At 45.1% G+C, this 24,450-nt stretch overlaps 1 protein-coding gene across 8 annotated transcripts in view; it reads left to right on the top strand.

The window, feature by feature from the left end:
- DMXL2 (Dmx like 2) overlaps positions 1 to 24,450 on the top strand; it is a 106,932-nt gene that overhangs the window by 51,893 nt on the left and 30,589 nt on the right. For 5 of the 8 annotated variants that reach the window (XM_083712332.1, XM_083712329.1, XM_083712331.1 and 2 more), the window contains 14 exons: positions 395 to 512; positions 2,121 to 2,240; positions 3,813 to 4,040; positions 4,544 to 6,220; positions 7,105 to 7,215; positions 7,893 to 8,062; positions 10,453 to 10,550; positions 11,189 to 11,354; positions 11,943 to 12,207; positions 14,204 to 15,276; positions 17,344 to 17,535; positions 19,295 to 19,371; positions 20,399 to 20,529; positions 23,606 to 23,854. In XM_083712332.1, coding sequence (XP_083568458.1) covers positions 395 to 512; positions 2,121 to 2,240; positions 3,813 to 4,040; positions 4,544 to 6,220; positions 7,105 to 7,215; positions 7,893 to 8,062; positions 10,453 to 10,550; positions 11,189 to 11,354; positions 11,943 to 12,207; positions 14,204 to 15,276; positions 17,344 to 17,535; positions 19,295 to 19,371; positions 20,399 to 20,529; positions 23,606 to 23,854 — 4,675 coding nt within the window. The remainder of the gene's footprint in view (positions 1 to 394; positions 513 to 2,120; positions 2,241 to 3,812; positions 4,041 to 4,543; positions 6,221 to 7,104; positions 7,216 to 7,892; positions 8,063 to 10,452; positions 10,551 to 11,188; positions 11,355 to 11,942; positions 12,208 to 14,203; positions 15,277 to 17,343; positions 17,536 to 19,294; positions 19,372 to 20,398; positions 20,530 to 23,605; positions 23,855 to 24,450) is intronic. The other 3 variants (XM_083712333.1, XM_083712330.1, XM_083712328.1) reach the window with 1 other exon arrangement.

Raw genomic sequence — 24,450 nt, 5'->3', positions numbered from 1 at the left:
CTTGCTTGATGAAGACTGGCCAGAATGCTGTGCGTTTAGAAAAACAAAGTGAAAATCCCAGGAATGAGGAGCTGAAACAGCACTGAAGGTACCAAGCACCATGGGGCGGCTGTTCTGGATGGAAGCCAGAGCTGCCTTCTATGTAGATCAAGCGATGGGAAACCTTTGGTCCTCGAGATGTTGCTTAGCTACAACTCCATCACTCCTGGCCTTCAGCCATGATCGCTGGGGCTGATGGGAACTGTAATTCAGCAAGCACCAGGCGGGCCAAAGCTGCGCTGCACCTGAGATAGCTGATGATACAACGCACACGGAATATGATTGGATACCTTGTACGTTATTGTGCATAACTATTTGGTGCAAGCTGTTGATTTCTGTCTAACGCTGTTTCTAGTGTGGGTCAAACACGCAATTGCTTCACGTCTTTCAAGAGGACTTCATTTTGGGATACAAACCGCATAAAGAGGATGCGGAGCTGAAAGAAACCGAGATATTTTTCCAGCCCTCCAAAGGTATAGTGAAGCACTTGTACCCTACTCTTATCCATAAGCAAGGAATCTTTAGGGAATGTTGTGGTGCCCCTGGGAGGCAGCAGAAGATCTCCTGCTGGATGGGATCGACTAATCCAGCATCCTTTTTCCACAGAGGTCAACCAGATCCCCTCAAGCCAAACATGACCGCCATCTTCCTCTTCTTTTCATGCGCTCCAGCAGCCAAGATCCTAGCCATTGGAGCTAGTAGCCTTGGCTAGCCTTATCCTCTGTGAATGTGTCTAATCCTCTTTTAAAGCTCTCCAAGTTGGTGGCTGTTATGAAACTATATCTTGTGGTTGCAAATTCCATAGTCGAATTTAGTACTGTCTACTTTCCCTTGTTCATTGAGTGGTTCTGGGTCCTAATATTATTTGGGGGGGGGGGAGATAAATGCCTTTCTCCACCCCCAGCCTATGCATCATTTTATACATTTTTATCATATTCCCACTTACTTGCCTTTTTTTCATAAGAAGAAGAAGAAGAAGAAGAGTTTGGATTTGATATCCCGCCTTTCTCTCCCTTTAAGGAGTCTCAAAGCGGCTAACATTCTCCTTTCCCTTCCTCCCCCACAACAAACACTCTGTGAGGTGAGTGGGGCTGAGAGACTTCAAGGAAGTGTGACTGGCCCAATGTCACCCAGCAGCTGCATGTGGAGGAGCGGAGACGCGAACCCGGTTACCCAGGATTACGAGACTACCGCTCTTAACCACTACACCACACTGGCTCTCCATTATCATAACACTTTAAACAGCCATGGCTTCTCCTAACGAATCCTGAGAGCTACTGTTTGTTAACAGTGCTGAGAGTTGTTAGGAGATTTCCCCCCCTCCAAAAAAAAAATGGAGCTACAATTTGCAGAGTTCCCTGGGAAGAGGAATTGACTGTTAAACTGCTACAATTCTTCTAGAATTGTAGCCCATTTGAAGAATGAATAGTACGTAGAGCCAAAATTCCTCTAGAGGTATCTGCAGTGAGGACTTGGCAGCTGCTGGGGCTATTCAGGGGACATTCTCCATATATTTCCAATATATTTCCTATTTGACATCCTTTGCTAGTTGGCAATGCAGTATTTTGTATCTGGTAGCTTTTGGTAGAAAACTTGTAACAGTATTTAACATTGAGCAGTTTCTGACAATTCACGCACTACAACATTTTGTACTGATATGTGCTAAAATAATACACAAGTTGTCAACAAGCCTAAAACACTCAACTTTCAGGTGAGACTTCACTTCCAAAATATAAAATGAAATTTGAAAGTGTGTCCTCAAATTTGGAACAATGAAGTCAGAAGGTTTTCTTTTTGTGACTTAAAATCAGATTGGTTTAACTTTTCTTTCTTGCGTACACTGTTAGGTTTATGTACTATGAACATATTACTTAATGATTTACAGTTTTTAAATGCAGCAGAAAGTGGTATTTTTTTTTTAATGTGATCCTTACAGCATGGTCCATTTTTCATAAAATGTCATTGCCGCCCTGGGCATCTTTGGGAGGAAGACTGGGCTATAGGTTTGTTTGGTTGCTTATAAATATCACTTACATTGAAATGCCAGCTTGACATTAATATTTGGTTTTGATTTTGGACAGGTTATCGGCCACCACCATTCTCCGAAAAGTTTTATCTAGTTGTAATCGAAAAAGACACAAATGGGTGTTCCATACTTCACATGTGGCATCTGCATCTTAAATCTGTTCAAGCATGTGTAGGTGAGTGAAGAAATTTCCAGATGAACATGTATTTTTACTCTAATCATGCACTGCTTGATTTAAGGCATTTTTCAAAATCCTGCCTTGCAGCTGGGGGAAGACAGCTAATAAGACAGTGTATAAAATCCAGTAACAATTAAATAGCAGAATTGCAAATACCACCCAAGCCTCCAGACAAGCAGAGCTACAGAATAACTCAGCAGTGGAGCATTTGCCTTTTATGCAGAAGGTCCCAGATTCAGTCTCCAGGCGGAGCAGGGAACATTCTATGTCTGAAATCCCAGAGAGCCACTCTCATCCTGGAAATTCAGCATAGAAAATAATGAACTCATTGGGCCAATGGTTGTATTCAGTGTCACACTTAGAACAGTGTTCCATCATTGCAGGCGTTTCTGCTTGTGCAACAGAACTTTCCCTTCCTCTCCTCCTCCTGTAAAGGCCCTTTAAATATGATCTGGCGGTTCCCCCAACTAGGGTTGTTTTGCATGCAAGTCCACGGTTCTGTGCACAGACTGACCCTCCCACATTTCAGTGGCACAACCTTTGTAGGCAAAAGGGCTGGGCGATGTATCGATACGTCATCTGGGACCAGTTTGAGGGCGAGAGGGCGATGGTGTCTTCATCGCAGGTGGGGCTTACCTGCGCCTTACCTTCCTTCTCTGCTCCCTCCTTGCACTGGGAGTGGCAGCGGTTTCACCCTGGTGCCTCACACGGCCGGGGCCAATGGTGCTCGTTCCTCCCCTTTTCAACATTGCAATGTATCACTACACCGCGATGTTCGGCTGGTGATACATTGCAATGTTGGAAAGCTGATATCGCCCAGCCCTAATAGGCAAGGGGCCTCTGTTTGCACAAGAGATATATCACACTGATTTTTTTAATTGCTGCATTGCTGTCAGGGTGTTAGAATTTTTCACTTGTGTAACATTTGTGAGCATTTAATCACAGTAGTGACATGTCAGGAAACCTATTTCATGCTTCTCCTTAAGCTTGTGCATGGTCAGGCTGCATAAAACCGATCAGATGCATTAAGTTACATGCTCCTAACTCTTCAGTGGCATCTAATGACCATGCTAAAGATTGTAGGATGCCATCTGATGCACATTTACCTGGGCGTAAGCCCCATTGAGCACAGTGGGACTGCAACTCACTTCTGAGCAAACATGAATAGAATACTGCTGCACTCAGATCCTGCCTTCCTATCCAAACAGGATGCTAGACTAGATGGGTCTTTGGCCTGACTCGGCAGGGTTCTCCTTATTTCAGTTCATGTGCTTGTCTGTGGACATGCTTGATAGACATGTGCAAAGAGATCCTAGCAGGGAAATTCTGCCCACTTGAGATTGCTAGCAGCTGCTGTTCAGAGACATACTATGCCTCCAACATTGGAGGCAAAAAACATATATCAGGGTTAGCTGCCATTGAAGGTCTTGTCTTCCATGAATTTGTCCAATCCTCTTTTAAAGCTTTTCACCCTGCATGCTATATCAAAACTTTGCCTATGTTTTAAATGGGAAGCATGTCCTTGTTACACACTGAACTTTTTTTTTTTGTAATGATGCATCTTTAAAGCAAAGTCTGCTGAAGTTCAACCATCAGGAAACCAGCTGGGCATACCTGGGCAACAGACTGTCGACTCGTCTCCAGATACCTCACCAGGTGCTGCACCCATGCCCCGTTCTTCATCTGTTGCTAATCTTCAGACAGCTAGTAAACTTATTTTGAGTTCTAGCCTGGTCTACAGTTGCCCATTGGATATTCCAGTTGGTGTAGAAGTTGTACGAGCTACTCCTTCTGCAGGTAAAACAATGATTCAATACTTAGTTACACTGATTCCTATAACTTTGGTTACCAATCTGAGACTTTGGGCAAATTCTGCATTCATTGGTCCTCTGTAACCCTATAGATGCAAAAAAAATTGTTTGGATGTAGTTTTCACTCTTATATATTGTGAATTAGAAACATGAATTAGAAACAAAATGGATTGGAGACTGAAATGTTTGATACTGCTAAGAAATCAAAACAGATCTATCGTCATGCAGGCTTGTAAATAGCCAGTTGCCTGCAGACATTTCCTAGATGGGGAAAGCTTTTTAACTTTCAAGAGGGTGTAAGTTTCACTTGTTTGGACCACAGACCTGCCACAAATCAGCAGGCTAGTAACTTTTTGCGGGCTCTCTTAGGAGGCTGTGTTTGTGTCATATAAATGCTGTTTCACCTTGTGAATCACCCTGGGATCTTCATATGAAAGACGGTATACAATTTTTTATAATGATAATAATAGTAATCTCTGATTCATTTAGGACACCTGAGCTCTTCATCAATTTACCCAGTCTGCCTCGCACCTTACTTGCTGGTTACTTCCTGTTCGGATGACAGAGTGCGGTTCTGGAGGTGCTCTGTTGAGACGGTGGTGAACAGCAGAAATGAAACGAAGGAAACCTATCACTGGAAGAAGTGGCCTTTAATGAACGATTCGAAAGATGACGACAGCAGCACAGTGGGCATTTCGGGAAGGCCTGTTGCTGTCAGCTGTTCCTATACGGGGCGCTTGGCTGTGGCATACAAACAACCCATGCAACACAACGGTTTTGTTTCCAAAGAATTTTCTATGCACGTTTGTATATTTGAATGTGAATCCACCGGAGGGTCAGAATGGGTCTTGGAACAGACGATTCACCTGGACGATCTAGTGGAAGTCGGGAGCGTCCTTGACTCGAGAGTGAGCGTGGACAGCAATTTATTTGTATATAGTAAAATGGATGTATTTTTGAACAAGGATCGGCACCTGATGCCGAACACCAAGCATTTGGTCCACTTGGACTGGGTTTCGAAAGAAGACGGCTCACATATTCTGACGGTCAGCATGGGTGCCAATATATTCATGTACGGCCGACTTTCGGGAATTGTGACCGAGCAAACCAGCAGCAAAGAGGGGGTCGCCGTCATTACTTTACCACTAGGTGGTAGCATAAAGCAAGGCATAAGGTCCAAATGGGTGCTGCTGAGATCCATAGACTTGGTGTCCTCTGTAGATGGCACCCCTTCATTGCCAGTCTCCCTGTCTTGGGTAAGAGATGGGATACTGGTTGTGGGAATGGACTGTGAAATGCACGTCTATGCACAGTGGAAGCATGCCATGAAATCGGGGGGCAGCGAGAGCGACTGTTTCCTTGGCGAAGACTCCCCCACGCAAGATCCATTGAAGACCAGTTGGATGGCGAAGAAAACCAGCATCATCGACGGAGCGGGCATTGTGGACGATGTTTTCGGAACCCCCACTGTGATTCAAGATGGCGGGCTTTTTGAAGCCGCCCACGTCCTTTCTCCTACCCTCCCGCAGTACCACCCAACCCAGCTGTTGGAGCTGATGGACCTGGGTAAAGTCCGCAGAGCAAAAGCCATTCTTTCGCATTTGGTGAAATGCATTGCGGGGGAAGTTGCCATTGTGAAAGACCCCGAGTCGGCCGACGGCGGCTCCAAACGGCACCTCTCTCGCACCATCAGCGTAAGTGGCAGCACCGCAAAGGACGCTGTCAGTACTGGGAAAGAGGGGACCCGGGACTATACAGAGATCGACTCTATCCCTCCGCTGCCGTTGTACGCGCTGCTTTCGGCAGACCAGGATTCCACGTACAAGACGGAGGAAGCGACCAAAAGGCCTCAAGGCTCACAAGACCATGCCAAAAGGAAGCCAGAGGATCACTATTCGGATCTGTTCCAGGTTCAGCAGGTGACGACGGACGACTTCATTGATTTTGAGCCGGAAAGGAGAGAGCATAAATCCAAAGTCATCAACCTGTCTCAGTACGGGCCGACTTACTTTGGGCGAGAGCATGCCAGCGTCCTCTCAAGCCATCTAATGCACTCCAGTTTACCGGGACTTACTCGCCTGGAGCAGATGTTCTTGGTCGCCTTGGCAGACACTGTTGCTACCACAAGCACTGAGCTTGATGAAAACAGAGATAAGCATTACTCAGGTAAACAACTTGGCCACCTTCTTGTGGAATTCTTATTGAGGCAATAGGGGAAGATGCGACATTTAGGAAGTGGCGTAAGACATTTTTAAATTAGTGTCCGAGTTCTTGTTGACCTCTGATTTATTTTAAATAAATATATTTCATAAATATACCTTGCTTGGGCCCACCCATACATCCCACATTCAATCGATCCGTCAATCAAGTCAAGTAACCTTTGTTGGTATCACATAAGAACATTCAAAATACATTGAGAATAGATAGGCCAGTGCGATCTCATCACCACCCCAACGGCACTGTCACCCGCCAAAGGGCAGAAGAGGCAAGCAGTCTGCCTCATCTCTGTGGGTTTCCAGCAAGGGCAGGATCCTGTAGCATACTTCAGCGACAGAAAATCAAATAGAGGAACTTAGCTACTGTCTTGGTGAGCTCCTGGTCTCTCCCCTGTAATAAGCGCATAACCTCCATCTCTGGTTTCCATTTTGGAATACATAGATGGTCTAGAAATTGTTGGCAGAGATCATCATACATTTTACATTTAAGGGCCATGTGAGCTAGAGTTTCCGCCAGGTGGGTATTGCATGGGCACATCCTATCTCCTTCTGCCCAACCCGCAAACCTACCCCAAATCAGTCAATCAAATACCTTTATTGGCCTCACATTATAAAACATTTCAAGTATCTGGAATAATTAAAAAGACAAGTGTGAAGCTATCAACGGTTATAAGGTCATACTATGGTCGTGTGCATTTGAATATTCTGCTATGCCCTGCATATATAAATTGTTTTGAGAACCTTTTGTTTGAAAAGGCCTCATATGAATGTTGTAACTAAGCAACACGGACACCTGCATGTATTGTGTTTTAACCGTTTGGTGCATTTTCACAGGGAGAGAAACTTTAGATGAATGCGGCCTGCGGTACCTGCTAGCTATGCGTTTGCATACATGCCTTCTGACATCACTCCCACCTTTATATCGCGTTCAGCTACTTCATCAAGGTAATTCTTTGGTGCGACCTGCCTGATGCGAATCACTCTAAGAAGCAGCAAGCAATGGGAAGAATAGGGTACCTAGTGACTGTGTGAGCCGTTGGGTATTGACCCATGGCAGGGTCTCCTTAGTGATGGCTCCCCGTTTGTGGTGAGGTGCCTCCTTTATTATTCAAGTGCGGGGGGAATATAGAAACATTGCTGCTTAAAAGGTATTTAGTGGCTGAAAAATACGAGGATCTTTGAAATTATTAGTAGTGAGGCTATGGGATTGGTATTTAGATATTTATAATTGTTTTTAATACCTTGTATTTTATTTTTAGTTGTGTTGCTTAAAGCTTTTTATTTATTTATTGCCCTGGACTCCTTGGGTAGAGAAAAGGACAAGATATACTAGGGTTATGATGACAATTTTATTCACTAGATTGGTGGAATTGGAGGTGGCCACACTCGGTTTTTCTTAAATTAATGTTCTGAATTCTAAAGCTCTGAATGCACGCTTGTTCCAAAATTTGCATAAAATGCATTTTTTGCATCATTCTTAACAAATTATGAACGTATGTCCCCAGTGGCTTTAAATCCAGTAAGTCAAACATGCTCCCACCTCCCCCTAGGCTCTTATTTCTGATCTAATTCACCATGTTGTAATTGCCTTGTGCCTGTGATTTCCCTGTACCATGATTTAGGTGTTTCTACATGCCACTTTGCCTGGGCTTTTCATTCGGAGGCAGAGGAAGAGTTAATCAACATGATCCCTGCAATTCAAAGAGGAGACCCCCAGTGGTCCGAACTAAGAACTATGGGTATAGGCTGGTGGGTCAGAAACATTAACACACTCCGGAGGTGCATGGAGAAGGTAATTTGAGCCATTCTTGGTGATAACTGGAAGGTCATGAGCCTTTGAACCTGCCTTGTTCCAAGTCACATTGTTCTGAGGCATCTCATCCTGCCGTTATACAAATCTATGGTGTGACCTTGCTTGGTATACTGGGCACCATTTTGGTTGCCTCACCTCAAAAAGGATATTGTAGAACTGGAAAGGGGCAAACAAAATGGCAAAGCTTATGGCAATGCTTATATAGGACCTTGGGAAAATTGCATCCCTGAGGCTCTTGTAGTTTGGCAAAAGTAGATTGGGCTACTGGGAGTGTGTGAGAATGGGAAGAGAACTCTTAAAGAATGAGTCAAAATGGACTTCCCCTGTCTATTCTCAGCTTAAATGCAGGCACGCAAGATATGATCACAGGCTGCCATTTGAAGAGATTGGCTGTAGAACTGTGGTTAAGTTGGGAAATGCCCTTTGACTATTCTGAGCCTAAATAGATTTGCTGTTGGGGTTGCAATCATAAAGCTCCAAAGCTCTTCCACAAAGCAAGTTTGAGCTGGTACGGAATTGTTCAAAACACAAGACCAAATACATTATTCTGTGAACCTCCCCGAGACCTCAGGGTATAGGGCAGTATATAAATTCAATAAATAATAATAATAAAGCTAGAGCTACTCGCCTTTGAGGAAACATTACAACATTTGGGACTATTCTTTGCCAAAAAAAGGCAAGGGTGTTTGGGCAGTGGGAACATGGCAGAGGTATTTAAAACTATTCCTGATGCAGATGAAATAGATAGAGAGTTTTCCTCCCTTCCTCATACTAGAACTCAGGGGCATCCAGTAAAGCTGAATACAGTGGTACCTCGGGTTACAGACGCTTCAGGTTACAGACGCTTCAGGTTACAGACACCGCTAACCCAGAAATAGCACCTCGGGTTAAGAACTTCGCTTCAGGATAAGAACAGAAATTGGCCTCCGGCGGCGCGGCAGCAGCAGCAGGAGGAGGCCCCATTAGCTAAAGTGGTGCTTCAGGTTAAGAACAGTTTCAGGTTAAGAACAGACCTCCAGAACGAATTAAATACTTAACCTGAGGTACCACTGTATTGGAAGACTCAGGTCGCACAAAAGAGAGCGTTTATTTGCACAGTGGATAGTTCCCACATTGAAATTGTTCGCACAAGATTTAGAAATGGCCACCCTTGAATTGCTTTAAGAGAGAATTAGACAAATTAATGAAGGATGGTGGGGAAAAAAGGTAAAGGACTCCTTGATGGTTAAGTCCAGTCAAAGGCGACTATGGGGTTGTGGCGCTCAGCTTTTCAGGCCGAGGGAATTGGCATTTGTCCCCAGACAACTTTCCAGTTCATGTGGCCAGCATGACTAAACCACTTCTGGCGCAACGGAACACTGTGACGGAAACCAGAGCGCACAGAAACGCCATTTATCTTCCTGCCACAGCAGTACCTATTTATTTACTTGCACTGGTATGCTTTTGAACTGCTAGGTTGGCAGGAGCTGGAACAGAGCAACGGGAGCTCACTCTGTTGCAGGGATTCAAACCGCCAACCTTATGATCGGCAAGCCCAAGAGGCTCAGTGGTTTAGGCTACAGCACCACCCGTATCCCCTCATGCAGGATGGGTCTCTAAGTGGCTACTAGCCATAATGGCTGTATCTTTCCATCCCCTTGATATCTTGGTTGCCATTTTCTGAACTTTTTATAGCACTATAATAGCTTTTTTGGTACGAGGTGACCAGAACTCAACATGGTATTCCGAATGTGGTCACACCATAGGTTTGTGTAATGGCATTATGATACTGGCAGTTTTATTTTCAATTGCTTTTCAAATGATCCCTTACATGCAATTTGCCTTTTTCATGGCCACCACACATTGAGTCAACATTTTTATCGAGCTTATCCAATATGCTTAGAAATGTTTCATATTACAGTATTATTTTGTCCAACACTGAGCATGCATAGAAAAGCATGCATAGGATCAATATTGCTGCTAATCAATCAATTATTATTGTTTACCTACCTACCCTGATACATTATCTTCCTTTTGCAGAAAGGCTGTTGGGTGGGGAGCAGGAGAGAGCAGGATACTATCATTGACAAAAATCAAAGCATTTTATTAGTTTGCTATTTCATTGAGGAGCTTGAGAAAAGCAGATACGATAGAGGTAATGGCACCAGCGATGGCACCATACATTTTTGCTTCTAGGAAAGAAGGCAAAACAAAGATGGGAATATGCCCTTTTGCTGCTTAGGGAAAGCAGTTGAAGGCAGGTTGGTTGGGTTAAAGGCCAGAGGCAGATCTGCAGATCACCTGCAATTTGCGTGGTTTAATCTGCTTGCAGCTCTTAATCTCTGTGATACTGTTGACTTTTCTTTTTCTTTTTCTCCTAAATACGACAGGTTGCAAAAGCAGCATTTCAGAGGAACAACGATGCCTTGGATGCTGCACTATTTTACCTTGCGATGAAGAAAAAAGCAGTGGTGTGGGGTCTGTTTCGGTAAGTCCCATTAACTTGGCCTTTCCTTCTTCCCTCGCGGGTGGTGCTGTGGTCTAAACCACTGAGCCCCCTGGGCTTGCCGATCAGAAGGTCGGCGGTTCGAATCCCCGCGACGGGGTGAGTTCCCGTTGCTCTGTCCCAGCTCCTGCCAACATAGCAGTTCGAAAGCACCCCAGTGCAAGTAGATAAATAGGCACCACTGCACTGGGAAAGTAAATGGCATTTCCATGTGCTCTGGTTTCCGTCACGGTGTTCCGTTGCACCAGAGGTGGTTTAGTCAAGCTGGCCACATGACCCGGAAAGCTATCTGTGGACAAACGTCGGCTCCCTCGGCCTGAAGCAAGATGAACGCTGCAACCCCATAGTTGCCTTTGACTGGACTTAACCATTCAGGGGTCCTTTACCTTTATCTTACCTTCCCTTGAAAAACACCCAGTTAGGATATAGGCAAAAGTTTGTATAAAATTACAGAGACTTGTGCCACTTTTCGAGTTGATATTCTGCTTCCTGTGCGATCCTTCTTTATGTTGACTCAGCAGTGAGTCCCACTGAGTTTGAGAGGCCTTACCTCTGGGTGAATGTGCACAGAAGGTGCAGCCCTAATGGGCATATCTATCTCCCTTTGTTTTCCAACACAGGTCTCAGCATGATGAGAAAATGACACAGTTCTTCAGCCATAATTTCAGTGAAGATAGATGGCGCAAAGCAGCTTTGAAAAATGCTTTTGCTTTGCTGGGGAAACAGCGCTTTGAGCAGTCGGCTGCCTTTTTCTTGTTGGCTGGGTCACTAAAAGATGCTATTGAGGTATTGTTGCCCCAAATACATGGGTGGTTTTGTTGTGGTGGTTTATAGGTTCTTCTGTTCATTCATATATCTGTAGTACAGTTGTACCTTGGTTATTGAACAGCTTAGTTCTCGAACGTTTTGGCTCCCCAACGCCGCAAACTCCTTGGAAGTGAGTGTTCTGGTTTGCAAACTGTTTTTGGAAGCCGAACGTCCAACGTGGCTTCCGATTGACTGCAGGAACTTCCTGTAGCCAATCAGAAGCCATGTTTTCGTTTCTGAACATTTTGGAAGTCGAGCGGGCTTCCAGAATGGATTCCGTTCGACTTCCAAGGTATGACTGTAGTCTCTTCCCTTCTCCCAAATTTTATTTATTTATACTTTTCAAGTATGTACATTTCACTCATTTTATACATTTCACTAATTTTACATTTATATTGACATTTCAAAACTTGGACCCATCTTCCTTTTGCGACTCTAAATTGTTTTAAACTGTTTTTCACGTGGTGTTATATTCGTTGCAACCTGCCCTACGCATAATAAATAAACGCAGAAATATTTGTAAATTAAATTGCGCTTATGGAACCTTGATGTTCGTTTTCTCCATAGGTGTGTCTTGAGAAGATGGAAGACATCCAACTAGCTATGGTTATCGCTCGTCTGTATGAATCCGAATTTGAGATCTCCTCCACCTATACAGCCATCCTTTATGAGAAGATATTGGGCTGTGAGAAAGATGGAAGTGGATTCAGCTGTGCAAAACTGCACCCGGACCCTTTCCTGCGAAGTCTTTCCTACTGGGTAATGAAAGAGTACACTAGAGCACTCGACACTTTACTGGAACAAACACCAAAGGAAGATGATGAAAACCCAGGTAAAGACTGTTTCAGATCAGGGGTGTAGCGTGCTGGGGGAGGGGCAGCTGGGCCGAGTCCCGGGCGCACGATTCGGACGGGGGGCGAACCAGGCATTCCCCCGCAGGGATCCCCTCCCTTCCCCAACCTGTCTGGGCCTGGCCTTGCCGCTATATCCCCATCACCCTCACTGAATGGCTGCCCGGCCAATGTTGAGTGGATGCACCTGCCAAGGGCCATGTTGGCCAGTTCGGCTCCCCCATGCGCAGGCGCACAAGTGGTACACCGTGGCGCTGCGAACCCTCTGTGCCCCACAGTTGCCCAGCAGTGTTGGCAACAAAGGCTGGGTCGACACAGCAGGTTTTATGTTCACCCTCTGCGCCACACCCTGGGCACCGGCAAAGGACGCAATGCCACTGTTTCAGATTGTTAGGAAAGCCTCAGTCTTGGAAGGAATGTTGCTTCATTTCAATTACTTATTTAAGGCACTTGGTTGGTTGGTTTTTTTCATTGCCCTGTGCCGAAAACACCCTCAAGGCAACTTGCAGCTAAAATATACCTCAAATAAAATAGAAGCTTGCAGAGAACAAACGGAAAGGAACAATAATAACCGTATTTTTTGCTCTATAAGACTCACTTTTTTCCTCCTAAAAAGTAAGGGGAAATGTGTGTGCGTCTTATGGAGCGAATGCAGGCTGCACAGTTATCCCAGAAGCCAGAACAGCAAGAGGGATTGCTGCTTTCGCTGCGCAGCGATCCCTCCTGTTGTTCTGGCTTCTGAGATTCAGAATATTTTTTTCTTGTTTTCCTCCTCCAAAAACTAGGTGCGTCTTGTGGTCTGGTGCGTCTTATGGAGCGAAAAATACGGGTAAAACAACCAGGCACTAAATACAAAGCAAACAAACAAAAATTAAAGCCCCAACAGCCCTACAACATTGGCAGTGGTCACGGTTATATAAATATAATTAATAAATTATATATAATGTATTGCTAAAGGTAAAGGTAAAGGTACCCCTGCCCGTACGGGCCAGTCTTGACAGACTCTGGGGTTGTGCGCCCATCTCACTTAAGAGGCCAGGGGCCAGCGCTGTCCGGAGACACTTCCGGGTCACGTGGCCAGCGTGACATCGCTGCTCTGGCGAGCCAGAGCCGCACACGGAAACGCCGTTTACCTTCCCGCTGGTAAGCGGTCCCTATTTATCTACTTGCACCCGGAGGTGCTTTCGAACTGCTAGGTTGGCAGGCGCTGGGACCGAGCAGCGGGAGCGCACCCCGCCGCAGGGATTCGAACCGCCGACCTTTCGATCGGCAAGTCCTAGGTGCTGAGGCTTTAACCCACAGCGCCACCTGCGTCCCTATATAATGTTTTGCTAAGTAATAATAATCACCATTAGAAAGAGAAAAGCCAATAAATAGCTCCAAAGCTCCGACTATAGATCTCTGTCTGTCAGAGATCTGAACCTCCCGTTTCTGATGTTCTGGGCATTGTCACATTTTGCAACCTAATGAGCCCTGGTTTTTTAAAGCAGTTTCTCCTTTTGTTTACAGCAGGGGAGTCACAAAACTTTTTTGGCATCGGAAGAATCACAGCAGGGACCCATGTTTTTTAAAACGGAATATTAAAATTTAAAACCATTTTAAAAGCCATGTTGACATTACAGTGGAATACCTATGGGACCAGTCAGTAAGAAGGGTTTTTGTTTTTGTTTTTTTAGTATATTAATTTTATTATTTATTGACAAGGGGAAGAAAATCCTTTTGGCATCCTGATAGTTCAAGGGGGCAGATCATCAAACCATTCTTTAAAACTTGCAATTTTTTCAATGACAAATTTAGGACGAGGTCTTGGGGTTGGCAAAGAAATGGGGTGCCAGATGCAACCCACAGGATAGTCACCCCTGATTTACATGTATGTATCCCCCCCTCCTTTAACCCCAAAGACTTTCCAGAGCTGCTTTCAATTACCATAGCCATTATGACTATTTCTGATGTGTCACTAATCTCTGATTTCTCTAGTCATTGTCAAATCATGCAATCCTGTGGTCTTCAGTTTCTACAACTACCTTCGCACTCACCCCTTGCTCATCCGAAGAAATTTTTGCCTGCCCGATGGAGCCTTTGCCACTTTGGGATTGCAAGCCGAGAAAAGCTTGATTGACAGAATCAACCTTATTGAGAGAAAGCTGTTTTTCACTACTGCAAATGCTCATTTTAAAGTGGGGTGTCCCGTGCTAGCCCTCGAGGTCCTTTCCAAGCTCCCCCAAATAAGCAGCAAATCCAATATCTTCATCAAGACAGAAGAAGCCGGCGAGAGTCCTGCTGCGCAGAACGGTGTGAAATTGGAACCAAAGGCGTCGGGCGAAGGCAGTGCTGCAGACTGGTCGCAGCCCGGAGAGAGCTCAGCGGATTTGACGAGTCAGATGGAGTCCGCAGCCCTCGTTGACTGGAGTAAGCCTGCAGTAACGTTTGAGGATGAGCCTCTGAAATTGGACTGGGGGGAAGACAAAAGCAGTTCGCAGGAAGAGGAGGAGGAGGATGGTTTGCAAATGAAGGGCTCAAAACAGGAACCAGAAAGTGCAAAGCAAGCCGGGAGAAGCCCGGGCGATGATGCTTATATCGACGACATCGAAGTTGACGTGATCGCTGAGCAGCTGAAGTTCAGAGCGTGCCTCAAAATCCTCATGACGGAGCTGAGAACGTTGGCCACCGGCTACGAAGTCGATGGAGGAAAGCTCCGCTTCCAGCTCTACAACTGGCTGGAGAAGGAAATTGCTGCTCTGCATGACATCTGTAACCACGAAGCGCGCGGGAAGGTTGAGGGTGAAGCAGGGACCCAGATAAACGGGGACCTCCTTGACCGAGAAGAAGTGGGGGACAAGGGGGACATCGGCTCCTACGAGCGGCACCAGATCGAGCGGCGTAGGCTGCAAGCCAAGCGCGAGCACGCAGAGCGGCGAAAGTGGTGGCTGCAGAAGAACCAGGCGCTCCTGAGGGTTTTCCTAAGCTACTGCAGCCTACACGGGGCACAGGGCGGCGGTCTCGCCTCTGTGAGAATGGAGCTCAAGTTTCTGCTGCAAGAATCGCAGCAGGTAAGGCCCAGTTTCCGTTCTCTTTTTCTATTGACTATACAGTGGTACCTCGGGTTACAGACGCTTCAGGTTACATACACTTCAGGTTACAGACTCTGCTAACCCGGAAATAGTACCTCAGGTTAAGAACTTTGCTTCAGGATGAGAACAGTAATCGCGCAGCGGCAGCGGGAGGCCCCATTAGCTAAAGTGGTGCTTCAGGTTAAGAACAGTTTCAGGTTAAGAACAGACCTCCGGAACAAATTAAGTACATAACCCGAGGTACCACTGTATTTGTTTATCTCTTTGACATCTGATGGGAGGGCCAGATGGGCGGGGTACAAATAATAAATTATTATTATTATTATTATTATTATTATTATTATTATTATTATTATTCCCACCACCTCACTGCAGCTTTCCTTTTACAGATCTTTTTCTTACTGTGCTCATTATTCTTTATTTCATTCAATTCTCCCAATTCTTTTTCTTTCCATTGTACCCTTTATAAGATTTAGTCAAAACATAACCAGGATATAGTTTGAGAACAATGTTTTTTCATGTAATCTCTTACACATAGCCAGTCTTTTTTGGCTTTTTGTGTGTGTTGGCCTCTAATTACCTCCGTCATTCTTGCTAACTCTAAATATTCACAAAATTTGAGTAGCCACTCTTCCTTTGTTGGAACTCTCTCCCCTTTCCAATCCTTTGCTATTCCCATTCTTGCCGCCGTTGTGGCATATAAAAATACTTTCTTTTTCCCTCATGGATGTTAATATCCATAATTCCCAGGAGGAAGGCCTCTAGGTTTTTTTCAAATGTGATTTTAAGCATTTTTTTTCCAATTCATCGTAGGCAGAGTTCCAGAAATTTTAAATTTTGTTACACCCCCACCACATATGTAACATCGTTCCCTCCTCATATTACACCTCCAGCATTTGTTCAATTTCAATTAATAAATTTTTGCCACTTTACTAGGGGTCATATACCACCCATATAACATTTTTAAATAATTATCTTCACCAAATTTATATATTTTCTCTAACTTTTGAACAATACATTCTATTGGGTTTTCTGTTAGAATGACTAGGTCATCAGCAAAAGCCTTCACTTTGAAGGACTTACTACCTAACGTGTAATGGTTCTAGGGGTTGCTCGTGCGTAAACCGGCGCCACACCTGGCTGGGTTGCCTGAGTGAACCTTTTCTGTCCGGACAGCCACTCACCCGTGGCTGTCTCAATCGCTGGCAGAATCCGTCAGTGGGCGTTTCTTGAACTTCTTCCAGCAAAGAAGCTCTTTGACGCCTAGTCTCCACCTACTCTCCCTGCGCGGAAGCCTTCTGCGCAAGGAGGGTGTGGGCAGCGGAGGACCCTTACTCTCCCCGCTGATCCCCGGCAAGGAGTCATGGAACTGCCTCGCCGCTTCCCCCATCTTCCCCCCTTCTCCACTGGTGCTACGCTGATTCTCTTCCCCAGAAGATGGGCTGCCTCTCCCCCTCCCGGGGTGCTCTCTGGAGTCCCTCTGGAGCCCGCTCTCTCCCTCCGGCCCTGATGGCAGTTCCCTGACATAACGTTATACCTTTTATTTCTGATTCATTTCTTAAGAGCTGTCAGTAAAATTTCTAGTACCATAATAAATAGTAGCAGAGAAAGGGGGCACCCTTGTCTCGTTCCCTTACTTATTGGAAGCGTATTTGAGATTTCACTGTTTATAATAAGCTTCCCTTTTTGATTTTCATAAATTGCCTTTATCCCTCTTCTAAATACTTCCCCTATCTCCATTGTCTCCTATAGCATTGTCTCCATCGTAAGGCCAGTTTCCTTTCCTTTTACAAAACCTTTCTCGTGGTGGTTCTACCTTGATTGCAGTTTTAGCAGCAATGCCATTTCTCAATCAATTTCATTCATATTCTGTAAGCTGGGGAGAAACTGTGGTCCTCTACATATTTGCTGGGCTACAACTCCCATCATCCTTGAGCACTGGCTATGCTGGCTGGGACCGATGGGACATTTGTTGTGTGATCTCAGACCGCTGCGATGCTCATAGTCATGTGACACTTTTTTGGTGCTTTGTTTTTGTTCCACTAGGAAACCACAGTCAAGCAACTCCAGTCACCCCTCCCATTACCCACCACACTACCGTTACTGTCGGCAAGCATTGCTTCAACAAAAACGGTTATAGCCAACCCTGTGCTGTATTTAAATAACCACATCCACGATATCCTTCATACTATTGTGCAGATGAAAACACCACCCCATCCTAATGTTGAAGACGTAAAGGTAACAAACAGGGAAATGAGCTTTTAGACTGTGAAGAGTATGGTTTGATGCGTGCTGCAGCAAGAATCCGGGTAGCTTGTCATGGTTATAGAGTGGTATTGTGGGCATGGGAGCCTTGGTTCGGATCCTAACCAGAGCAGAATTGAGCTAATTTTTGAGAGCCAGTGTGGTTGGAGTGCTGGACTAAGGGTTTGGATCCATGCTTGGCCATGAAATTTGCTGGGTGACTTTGGGCCAGTCCCAGTCTCTCAGCCTAACCTCCCTCACAGGGTCGTTGTGAGGTCAAACATGGACGCGGTTGGCGCTGTGATCTAAACCACTGAGCCTCTTGGGCTTGTCAATCAGAAGGTTGGTGGTTTGAATCCCTGTGATGGAGTGAGCTCCCATTGCTCTGTCCCAGCTCCTGCCAACCTATCAGTTGGAAAGCACACCAGCGCAAGTAGATAAATAGGTACTGCTGTGACAGGAAATTAAATGGCGTTTCTGTGCCCTCTGGTTTCCATCACGGTGTTCCGTTGCGCCAGAAGCAGTTTAGTTCTGCTGGCCACATGACTGTCTATGGACAAACGCCAGCTCCCTTGGCCTGAAAGCGAGATGAGCGTCACAACCCCATAGCCACTTTTGACTGGACTTAACCATCCAGGAGTCCTTTAAAAAAGAAAAGAAAGAAAGAAAACCATGGAGAGGAGAGGTGAACCATGTGTTCCACCTTGAGCTCCTTGGTGGAAAGTAAGATATAAATGAAAAATTAATAAATGAAAAAAGAGTTGTATACACACAGGGGTTTTATGGTGTAAGCCCTCTGCTTCAATGGAGTAGGACTGTACCTGCCTGACATTTGCATGTGTCCTAGGTAAAGGTAAAGGAACCCCTGACCATTAGGTCCAGTCGTGGCTGCTTGGGGTTGCGACACTCATCTCGCTTTATTGGCCAAGGGAGCCGGCGTACAGCTTCCGGGTCACGTGGCCAGCATGACTAAGCCACTTCTGGCGAACCAGAGCAGCACACGGAAACACCGTTTACCTTACCGCCGGAGCGGTACCTATTTATCTACTTGCACTTTGACGTGCTTTCGAACTGCTAGGTTGGCAGGAGCAGGGACCGAGCAACGGGAGCTCACCCTGTCGCGGGGATTCGAACCGCCAACCTTCTGATCGGCAAGTGCTAGGCTCTGTGGTTACCCCACAACGCCACCCGCGTGCTTTGCATGTGTCCTATGGCAAAGCAAAACCTTGCTTTGTGCAGGACTCAGACTGAATACTAAAGAGCAACAAACCACATAAGAGCAGCAGTTCTGTTCTACTTGCAAGATCTGGCCAGCTGAAAGGGGTGCATCTTTAGTTCCTCCGAACCAACAAAAGGCTTAAAAGACTGTGGATATTTATTTTTTCATGGGTAAAAAGGTAAAGGACCCCTGGACAGTTAAGTCCAGTCAAAGGTAACTGGGATGCGGCGCTCATCTCGTTTTTCAGGCCAAGGGACACAGCATTTGTCTGCAGACAGCTTTCTGGGTCATGTAGTCTGCAGGACTAAACTGCTTCTGGCACAACGGGACACTGTGATGAGTGCCAGAGCACATGGAAATGCTGTTTACCTTTTTTTCATGGATACTTTCTGCCTCTCATGCACAGCCACACCTCCAAAACAGCAGCTTTTCATGCAAAATCAGTTTGCCCAAAAGTTCAGTGCCATGCTAGTTTGAAAAAGCATATATTAATTACACCCTTGTAAAATAAATGCTGTATTTTTCCTCTTTTAGGTGCATACCCTCTATTCATTAGCCGCTTCCCTTTCCGCATCTATTTACCAAGCCTTGTGTGACAGCCACAGCTACAGGTAATCTCTTTTCTGTGCTTAGTAGGTTGTATGAGGACTCTCTGCTTCTGATCAGGGACAGTCTAATAATTCTAAAATTAAAAAGGGAGATTGTAAATTGTAGTCCAGAGTAGTCATAAACTGTGTAGTCACTTGCTTTATATAGTCTCATCTTGCTTGTTTGTGACGGTTGTTCTGAATGTTGACAGTGGTTTTAAGGCACTAAGCTCATTCTATGAGGATGCAATCAGAATTTTTAAAAAGGCTGCTTCTCCCAGCTAGTGTGGTGGAGTAAAGAGCCCTGGTATCAATTTATTTTGTAATGAAGAGAATAATCACATAGACACTGATCAGAAGAATAAAGAAGCTTTCTGCCTAATTGTAAACAGGAATCTTTAGATGAAACCTGGTTGGGTCTCATGGAAAGGGTTTTGATCCAGAAGAAGTGTCCACTAATGAAAGAGGAAGGGGGGTTATTTTTTCCTGTTTCTCCTGCAGTCCCTTTACCAACTTTTCTGAAGGGTTCCCTCACTGTCTGGAGCTGATCTGGGGAGATGCAGGGAGAAGGGGTAATTGGCCAAAACCATCTTCCTTCTCCTTCTGTTAGCAGACACTCCACTGAATCAAAAGCCTTTTTGTGACTAAGATAGGTTAAGCAAGTTCATGGAAGGAAAGTTTGCCTCCCCCTTCTGTCTCTTCTGCCACCCGCTCTGGGGAGTTTGGGGGGGTGGCTGCTGGAGGAGGAAAGGGTTAGAAGCTTGCTTAAGTTAACTTATCTTTAGATCCATGCCCAGTTTGGGGCTGACTTCTTCCTCTCCCACAACCCTCACTCTCTAAAGAGGCCAAATTGCACGGGAAGTGATGCAGACAGAAAAGACATGAAACTTTCCTTTGGTGAACTGCCTCATGTTACCTTAGGATCATATTCAGTGAGTCCAAATGCGCCAATTGGAGCCCACCCTTTATGTGCAAAATCTTGAAATGGATATTGAAACTCAATTGCCATTTTTTGTCACATTAACAACAACAAAATCAAACTTGTTTTTAGCAGTCAGACAGAAACAAATCAGTTTACAGGAATGGTTTATCAAGGACTGCTGTTGAGTGACCGTCGCAGACTGAGGACAGAGAGCATTGAAGAGCATGCTACACCAAATTCATTGCCTGCACAGTGGCCTGGTAAGACAACTCACCTTCCCTAACAATAGGGAAGTTTTTTCAGGGAAGTTTTTAATGTGCGACATCTTAGTGTATTTTTGGTCTTTGTTGGAAGCCGCCCAGAGTGGCTGGGGAAACCCAGCCAGATGGGCAGGGTACAAATAAATAATAATAATAATAATAATAATAATAATAATAATAATAATAATAATAATATCATGCATGTGCTTCAATAGGTGTGCAGTCATACCTTGGTTGTCGAACAGAATCCGTTCTGGAAGTCCGTTCGACTTCCAAAAATGTTTGACAGCCAAGGCATGGCTTCCGATTGGCTGCAGGAGCTCCCTGCATGCAATCGGAAGCTGCCAAAGCTGCGTCGGACGTTCAGCTTCCAAAGAACATTTGCAAACCAGAACACTTCTAGGTTTGTGGAGTTTGGGAGCCAAAACATTAGAGTCGCAAGGCGTTCAGGATCCAAGGTACAACTGTATAGGCTCGATTCAAAAACCAAGCCAAACCATGAAGTTGAGGAAGCTTAACTACTGTTTGGCACAATGCCTGCATCAACAAGCCATTGTTTGTTTTCATATATTGCTAGCAGTGAGTGGCCATGTGGCTTGAATTCCTGCATCTAGTTAAGTTTCTGTTTTCATTCTTCCACTGGATTTCTTCACTGGCCAGTTATGAATGACCACCTGTAGATCATCTGGGAACCATATAGATATATGGAAAAAAGGAGTTAGATAAAATCACCATAAATTGTTGTGAAGATTCAGAGATAAAATCACTGTAAATTGTGACGATTCTGAGGTTTAATTTGAAATCAAGCTGGTTTTGAGTTTGTTGGTGTCTCTGGCAACCTCTCTTACATCATGGATGTTGGCTCATATTATGGATGTATGATCTATATTGTTTTATTGGTACTGTCGCCGCAGGTTTGTCATGGTTTTTGGTTAGAACAATAAACTTAAATAGTATAATAATTAGGGGAGGGCTAAGATTTGATTCATATAAGTTAGCACAGGTATGTAAGAAGTTACCTTATACTGAATCAGATCCATGGTCTATCTAGCTCAATATTGCCTGCACTGCCTGGCAGCAGCTCTCCAGGATTTCAGGCTGGAGTTTTTCCCAGCCCTACCTGGAGATGCCAGGAATTGAACTGGAAAACTACTGCTGAGCTACAACTCTTCCCCTGTATGCAAGTTGCGTTCAGATTTACCGTATTTTTCGCTCCATAAGGCGCACCGGACCATAAGGCGAACCTAGTTTTTAGAGGGGGAAATCAAGAAAAAAATCTTATCCATCCCGCTCGCTGTCTTGGCTTCCTCTTTAGCCGTGCGCAATACCCCCACCTCCCGCAAAAGCCCACAGGAGCCGCGCACCCTTTAAGGAGCACACGGCTCCTGCAGGCTTTTCTACAAGGAGGGAGAAGGGACTGACTGGCCGTGTCAGTCCCTTCTCCCTCCTGGGGAAAAGCCCCCAAGAGCCGCACGGAGCTTGTGTGCGGCTCTTGGGGGCTTTTCCTGCCTGCCTCCCCCCTGCATTTGCTCCATAAGACGCGCACACATTTCCCCTTACTTTTTAGGAGGGAAAAAATGTGTCTTATGTAGCGAAAAGTATGGTATGTGATGGGCAAGGGCCCCTTTTCAGTAGCAAGCAGTGCCTCTGCATATAGGCTCACTTCAGCTTGATGGAAACCCTGCAAATCATGCGTACAGAGCCTACGTGCATGGAACTTGCCAAAAGTGGAAAGCGCAATCCTGATCTCTCACACAGGCACAGCTTTCTTTACTGTCTGCCTGCACGGGGCTTATGTGATTACTGAAACACTGCTTGGATGAAACAAGCCGGCTGCACGATATGCCCAGTTTACAAGGAGATCCTGTTGAATTTGCTAATGCCATCAATGTCTGAGTAATGAGGGGATTTGAAAAGCTTCTTTGAGGTAGAACTTCCCTCCCGTCTCACCCTCAACTGTTTTTCATTGTCCAAGTGAAGACACTTCCTTGGCAAATCTTGGGAGCATAATCTAGAAAGCATGTGCTTTCCTCAGGAGACAGATTTGATATCTGATTTCTGCTTGGTAATAGTTTTTAGCTCCAGTTTATTGTAATGCTGCTTTTATAAATGGGGTGGAGGTAGTGGTTTTCTATTGTTTTAATGTAACTGGTTTTTTTCGTTTTTTTTATATAGAAAATTCAGAATAGCAGCTATTGGGTATCTTAATAACTTGGTACATATATAAAATGGATTTCCCAATTTTGTCTTTAAAATGTAATTTGGAAGGAGGCCGGAGAAAGTTCTGTTCAATACACATTCTGTCATCTGGACACTTTGGGTTCATGTTTGCATGATCATAAAGCATTAAGTGGAGATAGTTCTATTATTCTTATTGCTGTTATCTATTTTTTTTCATTCTTTATATAACAATTAATTGCCAGGGTGACTTTTAAGCAGTTCACAAGTGTAGACCACTTTAAAAAAGCATGTGTAATTAAAATGCACACTATAACAATTTGATGAAAACATTAAAATAAGCATCTACTATTCAAATGTATAGGAACGTGGGTGGTGCTGTGAGTTAAACCACAGAGCCTAGGACTTGCCGATCAGAAGGTCAGCAGTTCAAATCCCCATGACAGGATGAGCTCCCGTTGCTCGGTCCCTGCTCCTGCCAACTAGCAGTTCGAAAGCATGAAGTGCAAGTAGATAAATAGATACTGCTCCGGTGGGAAGGTAAACGGCGTTTCCATGCTTCTCTGGTTCGCCAGAAGCAGCTTAGTCATGCTGGTAACATGACCCGGCTCCTTCGGCCAATAAAGTGAGATGAGCGCCACAACCCCAGAGTCGGCCAGGACTGGACCTAATGGTCAGGGGTTCCTTTACCTTTACTATTCAAATGTATAATTAAGCAAGCAGTTAAAAGAGGAGATTCCAGTCAGGAGACCAGAAGGATGCTTGTCTAAACAGGTGTGCCTTCAAGAGCCGGTGGTGTGCCAATACTGATGGTGCCTCTCATATTTCAGTGGGGAGAATGGACAAACACATCATAATCTAATGTGCCCATCATCTCTTCTTATCTTTGTTTTTGCAGGTGTGAGCTCACTAATAAACCTCTTAAATACAGCCCAGGATGAGGACCAGCCAAAGCTAAATGTCTTGCTTTGTGAAGCCGTTGTAGCAGTCTACCTAAGCCTGCTGATACAGGCTCTGGCTACCAACGCTTGCAACGAATTGTTTCGACTAGCAGCCCACCCCTTGAATAACCGAATGTGGGCTGCTGTCTTTGGAGGAGGAGTAAAACTTGTGATCAAACCAAGGCGGCAATCGGAAAATATTCCAGGTAGTGTATCTCCTAGGAGACTGTAAACGCGGGTGGCGTGGGAGGCGTTGGGAATGAGAATTTTGTGAGTTACAATACAAACTTCAAAGCACAGTCCTGGATTGTAAAACACTTTTTCTTATACTCCTTTTAAGCTTGGGGGTATTTTGTTCCATCACAGCACTGTGGAAGCATTTGATGTTCTTGAAGCATCCTCCTGCATCAGGGATGGAGAACATGTAGCTCTCTGGATATTTGTAGGACTCCAAATCCCCTCAACCCCAGCCAGCATGCCCATTGACTGGGGTTGGTGGGAGCTGTAGTCCAGGAATATCTAGAGGGCCACAGGTTCCTCATCCCTGTCCAGTACGATGGGAAAAGGTCTTCAGAGGCCCCTCGACTGCATGATTTTAAGGGTCGATGGTATACATTTCTTTATTTGTGAAAGGGGGGCTTGCTCCACAAGCACACTTTGGATGTTTACCACCCTGGCTTGCTGAACTAAAGCTTAACAAGGCAGGAATGAGACCAAGCCTGCACTTTCCACCTTTGCCCTGCCGATACCCCCTTTGCATGTTGGTTTCAGCATTCTGATCCTGATTAACTTAAACTGCTGT

Source organism: Podarcis gaigeae, assembly GCF_964106915.1.
Source record: "Podarcis gaigeae genome assembly, chromosome: 14".
Classification (NCBI taxonomy): domain Eukaryota; kingdom Metazoa; phylum Chordata; class Lepidosauria; order Squamata; family Lacertidae; genus Podarcis; species Podarcis gaigeae.
This window is presented reverse-complemented; position numbering and strand designations above follow the sequence as displayed.